We start from the raw sequence: 14,779 nt of genomic DNA, 5'->3' as shown, positions 1-14,779 counted from the left end.
CTACCTCAAATAATCCCTCTCACTCCCATAATCCATTAAGGACCCGGTCATATCAGCAAAATCCTCCAGGACCAGGCTGGTGGAGTCCTCACCAGAGGGCATCTCCATGTCTGAGGGCCAGGGCTGACGCTGGGAGGGTGGGCCCCGGGGTTGGTGGGGGGTTGCCGTTGATGGGGTGGGGGACTTCTCTTGGATCTGCAGCCGTGGGGTCGGGGGTGTTGTAGGCTCTGACTTCTGGTAGGCTGGCACCGGGTCCACATCCACCACTGCTGCCTCCTGCTGCTCCACTGGGGCTACCTGGTCCCTGGCACTACCACTGCCGCTACAGACCTCACCCTCGCTGCCCGGGGGTGGGGGGGCCAGGACATGGTAGAGACTGGGCAGGCGGATGTCGAGGCGCACGCCGCTTTTGGCGAAGAGCTTATCATTGAGTGAGTAGAGCTTGTTGGCAATGTCGCTGCCCAGCATGACAGAGAAGAGGCGGGTGATGTAGCGCTCCTTGGACAGCAGCATGTAAAGGCGGCGCCGGTGCCACGAGATGTAGCGGCAGTCCGTCTCTGCCGTCAGGGTCACCTGGGGGTCAGGAATGTCAAAAGTCAGGGGTAAGAGTGAAGGAAAAGGCTAAAGGTTCAGAAATCAATGAATTAATGCGTGAATGAATGAATGAATGATGAGAATCCGTCCAGTACCTGAAAGTTCCCCTCTTCGTTGGGTCTGAGAGACTCCCACTCAGGTGAGTCCAGGAACTGGTGGGGGAAGATGTAATGGAGGAACTGTCCTTCTAGAGACACACGGATCCTACCAGGGAGAGCAGGAAAGGACAAGGTTAGTAAGAGAGAAGGAGAGGGGGAAAAGCATGGATAGGTGATAATGAGAGAAAATACACACATCACTAGGCTTAATCCAAAACCTTGAAACAAGTTAACATGAATATCTATCTCCTTAACCTCAAAACTCAGGGAAGTGATCCAAGTTAAACATAGACAGAGGAAAACATATATTCTTGGTTTATAAATCATAGACTGTCCAACAGTGCTCTTTCATTTATGATTCATGTTGATGGAATTCGTTTGAATCAAGTGAAACTAGGAATTGCAAGCATCTGCCTCTAACCCTAGGAAGCTTTTTGCCACCTTCTCCTCCGACAAACTAATCTTCTCCTTTCCCCCTTCTGATAACCAGGTGGCGAATCGCATCTCTGCATGTCTGGCAGACATATCAGTGTGGATGACGGATCACCACCTCAAGCTGAACCTCGGCAAGACGGAGCTGCTCTTCCTCCCGGGGAAGGACTGCCCGTTCCATGATCTCGCCTTGGCGTGACCCTGGACAACACCCTGTTGTTCTCCACTAACATCAAGGCGGTGACCCGATCCTGTAGGTTCATGCTATACAACATTCGGAGAGTACGACCCTGCCTTACACAGGAAGCGGCACAGGTCCTAATGCAGGCACTTGTCATCTCCCGTCTGGATTACTGCAACTCGCTGTTGGCTGGGCTCCCTGCCTGTGCCATTAAACCCCTACAACTCATCCAGAATGCCGCAGCCCGTCTGGTGTTCAACCTTCCCAAGTTCTCTCACGTCACCCCGCTCCTCCGCACACTCCACTGGCTTCCAGTTGAAGCTCGCATCTGCTACAAGACCATGGTGCTTGCCTACGGAGCTGTGAGGGGAACGGCACCTCCGTACCTTCAGGCTCTGATCAGTCCCTACACCCAAACGAGGGCATTGCGTTCATCCACCTCTGGCCTGCTGGCCCCCCTACCTCTGCGGAAGCACAGTTCCCGCTAAGCCCAGTCAAAACTGTTCGCTGCTCTGGCACCCCAATGGTGGAACAAGCTCCCTCACGACGCCAGGACGGCGGAGTCACTCACCACCTTCCGGAGACACTTGAAACCCCACCTCTTTAAGGAATACCTGGGATAGGATAAAGTAATCCTTCTACCCCCCCTTACCCCACCCCCAAAAAAAACTTTAAAAAAAAAAACATATTGGAAAGTGGTTATTCCACTGGCTATAAGGTGAATGCACCAATTTGTAAGTCGCTCTGGATAAGAGCGTCTGCTAAATGACGTAAATGTAAATGTAAATGAATTAGTTGTCATAAACAGATGTTATTTGCATACGATAATAATTAGCTTTCCCGGAGTTATAAACTTGACACGTAGCTGTCAGTATATTCAATTAACCATTAATTTTAGAGGCCGTATAGGAGGAGTTAGTTAACTGTGTTGGTACACAACCTCAGGAGAGCAAAGAAATATAAAACTCTTTAGCAACAAATCAAATTAAATTTTATTTGCCACATGCGCCAAATACAGCAGGTGTAGACGTTACCGTGAAATGCTTACTTACAGCCCTTAACCAACTAAATGCATTTATTTCTTAATAAAAACAACAATAACAAAAAAGTGTTGAGAAAGAAAGTGCAGAAGTAAAATAAAATTACAGTAGGGAGGCTATATACAGGGGGTTATCGGTGCAGAGTCAATGTGCGGGGGCACTGGCTAGTTGAGGTAGTTGAGGTAGTTGAGGTAATATGTACATGTGGGTAGAGCTAAAGTGACTATGCATAAATAATTAACAGAGTAGCAGCAGCGTAAAAAGATGGGGTGGGGGTGGGGTGGCAGTGCAAATAGTCCGGGTAGCCATGATTAGCTGTTCAGGAGTCTTACGGCTTGGGGGTAGAAGCTGTTGAGAAGCCTTTTGGACCTAGACTTGGCGCTCCGGTACCGCTTGCCGTGCGGTAGCAGAGAGAACAGTCTATGACTAGGGTGGCTGGAATCTTTGACAATTATGTGGGCCTTCCTCTGACACCGCCTGGTATAGAGGTCCTGGATGGCAGGAAGCTTGGCCCCAGTGATGTACTGGGCCGTACGCACTACCCTCTGTAGTGCCTTGTGGTCGTAGGCCGAGCAGTTGCCATACCAGGCAGTGATGCAACCAGTCAGGATGCTCTCGATGGTGCAGCTGTATAACTTTTTGAGGATCTGAGGACCCATGCCAAATCTTTTCAGTCCCCTGAGGGGGAATAGGCTTTGTCGTGCCCTCTTCACGACTGTCTTGGTGTGTTTGGACCATGAAAGTTCGTTGGTGATGTGGACACCAAGGAACTTGAAGCTCTGAACCTGTTCCAATACAGCCCTGTCGATGAGAATGGGGGCGTGCTCAGTCCTCTTTTTTTTCCTGTAGTCCACAATAATCTCCTTTGTCTTGGTCACGTTGAGGGAGAGGTTGTTATCCTGGCACCACACGGCCAGGTCTCTGACCTCCTCCCTATAGGCTGTCTCATCGTTGTCGGTGATCAGGCCTACCACTGTTGTGTCGTCGGCAAACTTAATGATGGTGTTGGAGTCGTGCCTGGCCATGCAGTCATGGGTGAACAGGGAGTACAGGAGGGGACTGAGCACGCACCCCTGAGGGTCCCCCATGTTGAGGATCAGCGTGGCAGATGTGTTGTTACCTACCCTTACCACCTGGGGGCGGCCCGTCAAGAAGTCCAGGATCCAGTTGCAGAGGGAGGTGTTTAGTCCCAGGATCCTTAGCTTAGTGATGAGCTTTGAGGGCACTATGGTGTTGAACGCTGAGCTGTAGTCAATGAATAGCATTCTCACGTAGGTGTTCCTCTTGTCCAGGTGGGGAAGGGCAGTGTGGAGTGCAATAGAGATTGCATCATCTGTGGATCTGTTGGGGCGGTATGCAAACTGGAGTGGGTCTAGGGTTTCTGGGATAATGGTGCTGATGTGAGCCATGACCAGCCTTTCAAAGCACTTCATGGCTACAGACATCAGTGCTACGGGTCAGTAGTCATTTAGGCAGGTTATCTTAGTGTCCTTGGGCACAGGGACTATGGTGGTCTGCTTGAAACATGTTGGTATTACAGACTCAGTCAGGGACATGTTGAAAATGTCGGTGAAGACACTTGCCAGTTGGTCAGCACATGCTCGGAGTACACGTCCTGGTAATCCGTCTGGCCCTGCGGCCTTGTGAATGTTGACCTGCTTAAAAGTCTTACTCACATCGGCTACGGAGAGCGTGATCACATAGTCATCCGGAACAGCTGGTGCTCTCATGCATGCTTCAGTGTTGCTTGCCTTGAAGCGAGCATAGAAGTGGTTTAGCTCGTCTGGTAGGCTTGTGTCACTGGGCAGCTCATGGCTGTGCTTCCCTTTGTAGTCTGTAATAGTTTTCAAGCCCTGCCACATCCGACGAGCGTCAGAGCCGGTGTAGTACGATTCAATCTTAGTCCTGTATTGACTCTTTGCCTGTTTGATGGTTCGTCGGAGGGCATAGCGGGATTTCTTATAATCGTCCGGGTTAGAGTCCCGCTCCATGAAAGCGGCAGCTCTACCCTTTAGCTCAGTGCGGATGTTGCCTGTAATCCATGGCTTCTGGTTGGGGTATGTACGTACGGTCACTGTGGGGACGACTTCATAGATGCACTTATTGATGAAGCCAGTGACTGATGTGGTGTACTCCTCAATGCTCTCCAAAGAATCCCGGAACATGTTCCAGTCTGTGCTAGCAAAACAGTCCTGTAGCTTAGCATCTGCGTCATCTGACCACTTTTTTATTAACCGAGTCACTGGTGCTTATAAGCAGGAATCAGGAGGCTAGAGTTATAGTCAGATTTGCCAAATGGAGGGCGAGGGAGAGCTTTGTATGCGTCTCTGTGTGTGGAGTAAAGGTGGTCTAGAGGTTATTTTCCTCTGGTTGCACGTTTAACATGCTGGTAGAAATTAGGTAGAACAGATTTAAGTTTCCCTGCATTAAAGTCCCCGGCCACTAGGAGCGCTGCCTCTGGATGAGCGATTTCCTGTTTAGTTATGGCCTTATACAGCTCATTGAGTGCAATCTTAATGCCAGCATTGGTTTGTGGTGGTAAATAGACAGCTATGAAAAATATAGATGATGATCTTAGCCAAAAAACAGAGAAGTGATGGAGTCACTGCTGAGGACCAGTGTTGGGAAGTAGTGAACTACATTAAGTTCAACTACTAATTGCATTACATTTTGCAGTAGCTTGGTGGTAGTTGAACTAAATTCAAATCTTGGTAGTGTTTTCAGTAGTTAATTACTTTTTTGCCATGTAGTGGTGTAGCTAACTACTGGAACTGAACACTACTTTTTTTTGTTAAAATAAAATAAAATATGGGTGAAGTAGGCAAAAATGTCCTTTCTTTTTTATCATCAGACCTGACTAAGTCTCACTTGAAACACTTTGTGTGCCTAATTCTCACTTTTTGTGTTTAATAGGCTAAATTATACATTCTGTTAACATCTGACTCCAGAGTGATCTTTTCTTGCAATTTGTAGTCTATGACATTTCAGATTTAGATATGATAATTTTTCACGAAGTAGTTTGGATGTAGTGTACTACTTTTTCTAACTAACTTCAGTTAAGTAAGATATATTTTTCTTGAGGGTAGCTTTAGTGTAGCTTAACTTCTTCCAGTGTGAAGTAATGTAGCTTAACTTCTTCCAGTGTAGCTCAGTTGGTAGAGCATGGCGCTTGCAACACCAGGGTTGTGGGTTCGATTCCCACGGGGGACCAGTATGAAAATGTATGCACTAACTAACTGTAAGTCGCTCTGGATAAGAGCATCTGCTAAATTACTAAAATGTAAAATAATTAGTAGCTTGGTAAACTATATTTTCAGAGTAGCTTCCCCAACATTGATGAGGACACATGACCTCTTGAAAGTGTTCTGTGTTTAATTATATTGTTGGTAAGTGATATATGTCGCTCAGGTTTCCATGAGCCCTAGTCTAAGCCATTGTCTTTGTTGGACAGACAGATCAAGAGATAAATGCTAAGAGAAGAACATTCACTAGGAAAAATAACTCTACTACTTGACAATTGCAATCTGCCTACAGCAATGTAACTAAACTGCAATTGACTATGTTACTCCAGCAACTCAACTAAAACAAGACTCGGGTCTGTTCCAATATCTCCAGTAACATACTACCAAGAATGAATTAAGTAATGTACTATTGATCATGCATTCTAAATGGTATGCTACAGACATTAGAACTTACACCCTCCTCTCACTCACCTCCCAGACAGCAGAAAGGACAGCTGGTTGATGGGCGTCTTGCCCTCCACTGCGTACGTCTCCTCTACCCTTAGGGCCAGCACCTTGTTCTCACAGGCACCCACAATGTCTTTGAACACCTGTATGGGCACGTCCAGAGGCAGGTAGACGGCTGAGTAGAGGGCCGACAGCTCCTCGTTGGCCAGGCCATCCTGTTGCAGCCTGTATATGAGGTGGCAGATCTGGAGCACGCAGGCCACCAGCAGCAGCAGGTTCCAGGTGAACACATCCACCCCACACATGGTCATCCAGCCCCACAGGGCCAGGCAGGTGAAGGCAGGCGTCATGAAACCAAAGATGAACAGGCAGCCGTAGGTGCTGCTGCCCCCCATGTACCCCAGGAACAAGACTGTGTTGCCCAGGTGGTAGAAGGCCCCCTCTGTGTTCTTGGTCCAGCCATCGCATGGTGGATGGCCGTAGAGAACTGTCTCCAACAGGGTGGAGTTGTCTGCACTCATGGTGGAGGGAGGCTGTTTTTCCAAACCAAACTATCTAGTTCAATAAGTTCCAAAAAAACTGTTACACTCAGAATATTCCAAAGTTTACTACGCTACCAGAGGTCAAAGCTGGTAGAAAAAGTTTGTCCTCCACTCAAGCCTCAAGTTGTTGTTGTTGCTTTATCAGTGAGACTGAAAAGTTGTCACTGGAGTTGGTCTATTTCTTAAAAGTTCAATCAAGGTATTGTTAAAACAGAGAAAACGTTGCAAAAATGGTATTAATTGTCAAAAGTTGCTCTGTTGCCCTCTTACGTACGGCTAGACTACAGATTTCCTCGTCCTGCTTTGGTTATTATACCATAAACACGATTGGAATGGATTTCTCCTCACATTGTGCGTCTTTCACTCTCCCGCCCTCTCGTCCCTTCTTTTCCCCCTCTATGTTTGCTGTGTGTGTCTCTTGATTTTCTCTCTATTTCCCTCACCCATTTGCTTGCTCTGGAGAGCTCACAGTTGGCAGCAAAGAGAGAGAGAGGGAGAGAGAGGGAGGGAGAGGGGGAGAGAGAGACCCCTAGTAGGATAACCATGTTTGGAATTGAAACCCAAGGAGTAGAGAGCCACAGACAGAAAGCAGACCAACTACTTATCATAACACTGCTGGGGAGAGAGACATAAAAGAGAGAGGGAGGTGTGAGATGATAACAAGTGACAGAGAGAGAGAGAAAAAGAGAGAGAAAGAGAGAGAGAGAGAGAGACCCTTGAATTGAATTGAGAGAGATGTTGTGGTCATGCATCCAGGTAAATCACACCAATAAAATCTCTCCCTTCTGCCAAAAGGGAACCATGTTTTAACATAATCATTATTTGGCCCCTAGACCTCTGGTTCAATGTGGTGCCAAGAGAGTGGCTCTGCTGGGTGCATATTAAGAAATACTGAAATAGTAGAATTACAGTGTAGGTCGGGTTTCAAAAATTAACCCCCTTCCCCCATATATTACATACCATGCCCTACCAGTCAGAGACACTGTTCTCAGAGGACTGTGTCACTGGAATAGGGGTCAGGGTGAAGTGAGTGGCTTTGATATCATGCCACTAGTGATATCGAGATTCAAAACCACACATGATTCTGGTGTGTGTGTGTGTGTGTGTGTGTGTGTGTGTTGTCTAACATATTCATAAACAATTTGGACTGAAAGTTACATTTGCTTCAAAAGCACAAGTGCTTTGAATCATATAGGCTTATCTAATGATTCTATACAAGGCATGTAGGCTATGCCCCCACTCACGTCTTTCTCGTACACATATTATCTCCTTCACTTGTGTGTATCAAAGACATCAGTCACGCAACGGCTGTTCACATGGCAGTCCCCGCTCTCTGCAGCAGCAGATAATTGGGAAAGGTCACAGTGTAGGGCTGGTTCCCTGGCATGGCATGACGTCCATACAAGGCACTGGGCCAGGGAAAGGGTGCCAATGCAGAGACACCTCGGTGTTCTCACTACTAGTATATTACAATGACATTCTTCTGCAGGACACACAAATAAGATTTATCACAGATACTTGTAATAAACTACCAAGAAACAAATTGCACTGGGAAGATTTCTACAGTTGGTACATTCCTGGTTGTGTTAACTGCCAAAAATACCTACGTCAATCTATTTGCAGAATTTGGGACACTGGCAATGCTCATTACATTTCCATTAAGCACTTGGCTCCTTTACAGAGCATAGGCCATTGAATGACCTCCATCTCACTGCTCATTTTGTTCGCATACTTAGCAAGCATCAGGTCTTACAACTTCAGGTCAATTTCTAGCAAGCAGGCTTTTAAACTGCAAGGTACTCGCCACTTCACAGAACAGTGGCACCTGGGGCTGCATTTACACAGGGAGCCCAATTCTGATATATATTAGTTCACTAACTGTTCTTTTGACCAATCAGATCAGCTCTTTTGCCTATAATTGGGCAAAATATCACAATTGGGCTCTGTGTAAACACAGCCCTTGTTGTGAGAAGAATTCAGATATGCTAAGTGTTGACTGGAGCAGAAGTTATTTTAAGCCAAAGTGCATACCAGAGAGAGCAGCTGTCACAAGCCAGCCTCAAACAGGAAGGAGAGTCTCAAAGGACCTTCAAACCAGGAAGTTTTTTTCAGTGTGACAGGAAGTATAGTCTGCCTATGTGTGTATAGTTATGGTGTCGGTATGGTTCAGCATGAAATTAAGACAGTATTGCATCCTTAAAACGGCAATCTGCAGTTGAAACAATAAAGCTTTTCTCCCACCCCCATTTTGGTAAAAAGCAGAGGGATGGGGCTGGAAAAATTTAATCACTCTTAAATGTATAGTTAGAACTATGGATGCAAGGACTGACCATCCACAATATAAAAATTAGTTTTAACCATTTTGAAGCTATATAGGGTTTACCTTTACGTTGTTTACAAACATTGGAATAAAAACAAGATTATATATTGGGTTCTGATTGGGTACAACATTTTAACTAAGCTCATGGGGCATTTATAAGTTATATTCTTCAAGAATCAATGGGTACATATGATTCATTTATAAGTACAAAAATGGATGTAACCACTGCAGATTGCCCCTTTAACACTCTCTCCCTATACAATTAATTTAATTGTGGTTCATCCTGCTATATAAAAACAAATAATTGTGTCATGTTGCATAGGAAATGTATTTAATTCCAATCAGCTGAACAAGATTCACATAATTCCGAAAATCAGAGCATTAAGCCAACACATGTCACTCAGTGGAACATCATCATCATCATCATCCTTGCAGCGATCACATCTTCCATTCAGGTTGCAGTGTGGTCCTCTGTAGCTCAGCTGGTAGAGCATGGCGCTTGCAACGCCAAGGTAGTGGGTTCGATCCCCGGGACCACCCATACACCAAAAAAAAAAAATGTATGCACGCATGACTGTAAGTCGCTTTGGATAAAAGCGTCTGCTAAATGGCATATTATATTATATTATTATTATAAATACAAACAAGAGGAATATCCCAGGTCCCCTTCCAGACAGCCGGCCACCAACGACACACTGCAAAAGGAGAACAGAGGAGTGTCAACTTTAGCACATATAAACCATTTCATATAGAAGTCAGACCTTCTGAAATGTTGTACATACAATGTGACAGAGAAGGTTATGAATACTCCAATATACAAGCTTGTCCCCATCACTGCTGCAAGCATAATTTATTTAATAATATTCAATCCAATTGATCTCCATTAAATCAATCCCAGAGAAAAAACAAGCCCTGCACCACCAAACGTTACACTACAGCTGTTCTTGACATCTGCAGCTTGATCAACTTGAGCAAAAAAAAGGCAGAAAATTGTAACTTGTTCTTACAGAGGACACTGCAAAACATGCAGAAGTTAGGGGCCGTATCCACAAAGCATCTCAGAGTAGAAAATGTGTTAGTTATAGATCTATCATACTTGTTGAAAGCAGGTCTAAGAAGCGGTACATCTGTTCTATGAGCGCAATTTCTATGTTTCTCGTAGTAAAGTTTGAGTCTTTTACTTTCGGTTTTGTACACCAGCTTCAAAACAGCTGAAAATACAATATTTGTGGTTATTGAAAATATATTTAAAAGCGGTTTAGATGGTACAACGATTCTCCACACTTGTTTTGTCAAAGTGTAATTCGTCATTGATGAAATTTCTATTTCTCAGTGTTTTAGAATGAGTTGCTTATTAGAAGATTAGATAAATATACTGTTTATCGATGTGTGCCCAATGCCACCCCTCATCTCTGATTCTCCACTGGGCACGCAATATCAAGTGCGCCTATAGGCTATTTAGTGTGGTCTAAATCAACTGATACATTGCCTATAGGCTACGAAGTGCATGCTCGGAGAAGCACAGAACAAAGTTATATTTCTAAGATAGCTGCTGGGATGGTGTAAATAAAACTAGTCTGCGCTACACACCGCAACGGATATTCCAACCCTGAGCCCGGCCTCCTCTGGCTGATCCAAACCTATGTGCTGCCTAACCAATACTGTGCAGGCTTACAGTGGCAGTTCAGGAGGAGAGTCTAAGTATATTATTAGGCCTAGTCTAAAAAATGAAATATCTTGCGGGAGGAGTAGCCTATTCAGTTCCGTTTGAGAAGGGGATCACCAAGATGAGAAGGAGGACCCGAGGTCAACTTTGATAGCTTGCTACAACTATCATTTATTTTATTTAAAACATTATATTTCTTGCCCATTATGTATTTATCAGTTATTGACCTCACAATAAGCCAGATTCGAGTAACATACATTGCGGTGCTGAAACTTTAAGCAGCAGCCGTGGCACAATCAATCGGAAATGGACAGCTCATGGTGCTGAAAGTAGGCAAATTCGAGAAGTCTTCATTTTAAATTATACTTGAACAATCAAGTTGTAGAAACATCTCAAGGATAATCAATGGAAACAGGATGCACCTGAGCTAAATTTCCAGTCTCATAGCAAAGGGTCTGAATACTTATGTAAATAAGGTATCTGTTAATGTTTAATAATTTTGCTAAAATTTCTCAAAAACTGTTTTCGCTTTGTCACTATGTGGTATTGTGTGTAGATTGCTGAGGATTTTATTTTAGAATCCATTTTAGAATAAGGCCGTAATGTAACAAAATGTTGAAAAAGTAAAGGCGTCTGAATACTTTCCGAAGGCACTATACATCATTGGTTATTCCCCATCATTTGCAACTTGGTTAATGAGCGTCACCATCTTTCCTTTGTGGTACCTCACTCAAACTTTTGTGATTATCAGCTGAGAAACTTTTAGGAGTTGATTTTACTCCTGGCACAGAGTTTGTCTGAGCACTGTCTTAACATCATCCTAAAACCTACTCAGAGTTTTTCTTGTCTTAAAAACAGGCTTTAACAGGATTTCTAGGACATTTTAGACATTTTGAGGATACGGGCCCAGGTCAAAAAAACACTGGAGGACCACATGGGCTCAAGCACAATCCATGATAAGCCAGACAAGCACATTCAATGCATGCGACAAGCACATTCAATGCATGTGACAAGCACATTCAAGCATGCCTTCTTCTAGTGCCCCGCCCATTGAGCCACATCTTGGACAGAATGTTATTTTCACAACACTACAAGTAAGGCTGAATTAATACTCGAGCTGTGCTCCACGACATGCAAGATATATAGACATAATTCACACTCACCAACCACTTATTATATGGAGTTACATTAAATCTTGAATCCAAGCGCCCTCATACAATCCTTATGTAACTCGATGAGATCTGTGCAACTTTCTTCACCCTTCTCAATGATGCTGAAACAGAGGAAATTGTCATCAGCAACTACATCAGTGGAGGCTCCTCAGAGGAGGAAGGGGAGGACCATCCTCCTGAGTGAATTTCATAAAAATAGTGAAACATTTAAAAAAGTTATCCTTTTTAGATACAACTATCCTAAATATATTCACGTCACCAAATAATTGATTAAAACACACTGTTTTGCAATGAAGGTCTACAGTAGCCTCAACAGCACTCTGTAGGGTAGCACCATGGTGTAGCCGGAGGACAGCTAGCTTCCGTCCTCCTCTTGGTACATTGACTTCAATACAAAAAATCTAGGAGGCTCGTGGTTCTCACCGCCTTCCATAGACTTACAGTCATTATGACAACTTCTGGAGGACGTCCTCCAACCTATCAGAGCTCTTGCAGCATTACATTTTATGAACTGACATGTTGTTCACCCAATCAAAGGATCAGAGAATGAATCTAGTACTGAAAGCATAAGCTACAGCTAACTAGCACTGCAGTCCATAAAATGTGGTGAGTAGCTCTGTCGTTGCCGGCCGGGACCGGGAGACCCATGGGGTGGCAGGGATGTAGCTCAGTTGGTAGAGCATGGCGTTTGCAACGCCAGGGTTGTGGGTTCGAATGTATGCACTAACTGTAAGTCGCTCTGGATAAGAGCGTCTGCTAAATGACTAAAATGTAAATGTAGTTGACTCAAAGAGAAAGAAAGACAATAGCTGAACAGTTTTCAACAAATTAATTTCTTCAAAAATTAAGGAGACGCAAGAGAGAGAGATACTTTTTTCACTTTCAGTTTCATTTACTTAGCTAGCAAATGCAGCTGGCTAGTTTAGTTACTCAAACACCCGTTAGCTAGCTGGCTATGACTATCCAACACAACACTGGAACTCTTCCAAGTCAAGGTAAGCTTTTATAAATGTATTGCCATCGGGGCCCGCCAGTGTAATTGCTTACTGACTATACACCAACATTACTGCATGATTGTAGCAGGTTTACTAATGCATTAGTTCTATTATCTATGTTGACTAGGATGTTACTTTAGCTAATATGGGGACAACGATGTAGGCTGTGTGTAGCGGTTATGACATGGTTTGGCTTGGAAATGTTTTTTCGCCTGGTCACATACAGCTGATGTGTTGTTCATTGAAGTCCACAAACGAAGGGAAAAGGTGAGAGGAGTAGAGTGCATAGAGGCTAGAATGAATACAACGTGGCTGCTATGAAAGTGAACTGTGTTTATGTGTGATCAGGGGTGTATTCTTTCCACCGATTCTGTTGAAAAACTTTTCTTAAACAGAAGCAAATAAAACAGGGATAAAAATACCTGAATTTGTCCAATAGAAACTCTTGTTTGCAACTGTTGGACTAATGATTACACCCTAGATAAGCTATAGGCAAGAGTGTGGAAGGCCGTATTGAATGTGTCACTGTCTGTCCATGTGTCACTGTCCGTCATCTCAAATTTATCTCGACCTGTGTGCACGTACGTTGTAAACTTTCATTCATAGGCTAGGTTGTAGCAACCTCATGATGGGTATAGGGAAAATTAGAGTATCATGTAGTAGCCTAAACCTATCAATGTTACATTGAACTGGGTGAATGGAATATGAATGAGTCATCCAACATGCTGTAATAGAAATAAGGCCATGCTCATGAAAAAAAACGTTGTCCTCCCTCATCATAAACGGCATTGACCACCACTGAACTACATACTCCAGAGAAGACAGTCCACAAGAAACGTTCACTTTATAAGTATAATGCAATTAAAGTTCAAAGACATGTACGCCTACCAAACATCCCTGACTTTCTTCGTCTCAGGGCACGCACAACAGGGTTTCAGTGGTTTCTTCTCTGTGCCCTCAATGGCCCTCTGTGGCTCGACGCTGGCAGCAGACATGGAGGACATTTTTCAGGCTGTAAAATAAAGCGAAAGCGATTAGCTGCATGGCATCGTCACAAAACGGTCAATGTTATCCGGTATCCTTTGAACTTCCCTACCCTTATCTAACCTTAACCATTTTAAATGTCAACTTGAAATTGGGTAGGGACGTCCCAAGGGTCCCGAATAGAATGGACCATCATTGAACGCAGAGTGAAAATGACGGCAAAAAATATGAGTCAACTTTACACGAGGAGATACTCTGCTACATGTGTTTCAAAGTGACATTTTTCAATATATTTGCTAGTTTCCTAAATTGATGGCAACATTGTGATTGTAGGTAGTTATTTAACTCAAGACAAACACATTACACTTTCCTATAGCTGATTTCACTTCGCTTGTGCTACATTATAGGTAACTTAATATCACGTTGAAAGTCAACTTGCAAAACCATAGTTAGCTAACTAACATTAGCCATCTGCTAGAACCAAAACCATCTAATCAACCAGTGAATGAATGGTCGCTGGTTTGGAAATGAGCGAACATGTCAAGGAGGCTTGTTAGCCTGTCAGCTAACGTTAGCTAGATAACATACATAGCTATATATTAGAAAAATATGAGCTTGTAATACTGTATGTCAAGATCACTCGTACTGAATTATTTAAGAGCAGAGCACAATGAAACATTCCGTAGAGAAGATATTGAACAACACACTAATGCAAATAATCCTTATGTAACATACTTAGCTAGCTAGCTGTTACGCCTTCTTGCACAGGAATGCCGATTTACGTGTGTCCTTCCTTATACAACACGGTGTAGCCAGGCAGGTTTTTAATGGTTGCGCTAAGATTTCTGGGACATGAAGTTTTAATTTCCGAGCTGCAACAAAAAAGGGTCATTCCCCTCATCTTTGCTTCTACCAGGGGCGCAACTTTCACTGGGGACGGGGGGGGGCATGACACCCCCACATTCTTAAATTGCACATTTGTCCTCCCAGTTTTATCATTGCACAAGCACCAGGGTGCTTTAGGACCATGCGGACGCCTGAGAGTGGGTAGGCTGTTTTCCGGTTT

General features: G+C 44.1%; 2 protein-coding genes across 2 annotated transcripts; both read right to left on the bottom strand.

Annotated features, from left to right (window-relative positions):
• Window positions 1-6,555, bottom strand: LOC311128727 (popeye domain-containing 2-like; the record flags this gene model as incomplete). The annotated part of the gene is made up of 3 exons (XM_084160972.1): window positions 1-573; window positions 690-798; window positions 6,059-6,555. 3 exons carry the CDS (start codon window positions 6,553-6,555, stop codon window positions 1-3), a joined length of 1,179 nt encoding a protein of 392 aa, XP_084017098.1.
• A 2,655-nt stretch (window positions 6,556-9,210) lies between these two features.
• Window positions 9,211-14,522, bottom strand: LOC311129412 (cytochrome c oxidase copper chaperone-like). Its single transcript, XM_084161695.1, has 4 exons — window positions 14,449-14,522; window positions 13,618-13,741; window positions 11,726-11,835; window positions 9,211-9,591 (listed from the first exon to the last, which is right to left on the bottom strand). The coding sequence occupies exons 2-3, from the start codon at window positions 13,731-13,733 to the stop codon at window positions 11,751-11,753; spliced, it is 201 nt and encodes a 66-aa protein (XP_084017821.1). The 5' UTR covers window positions 13,734-13,741; window positions 14,449-14,522; the 3' UTR covers window positions 9,211-9,591; window positions 11,726-11,750.
• Between the last annotated feature and the right edge of the window lie 257 nt (window positions 14,523-14,779).

The sequence above is a fragment of the Coregonus lavaretus genome (genome assembly GCF_964263955.1).
Source record: "Coregonus lavaretus genome assembly, chromosome: 5".
NCBI lineage: Eukaryota > Metazoa > Chordata > Actinopteri > Salmoniformes > Salmonidae > Coregonus > Coregonus lavaretus.
Note: the sequence above shows the minus strand (reverse complement) of the source record. Positions and strands in the feature narration are given on the sequence as shown.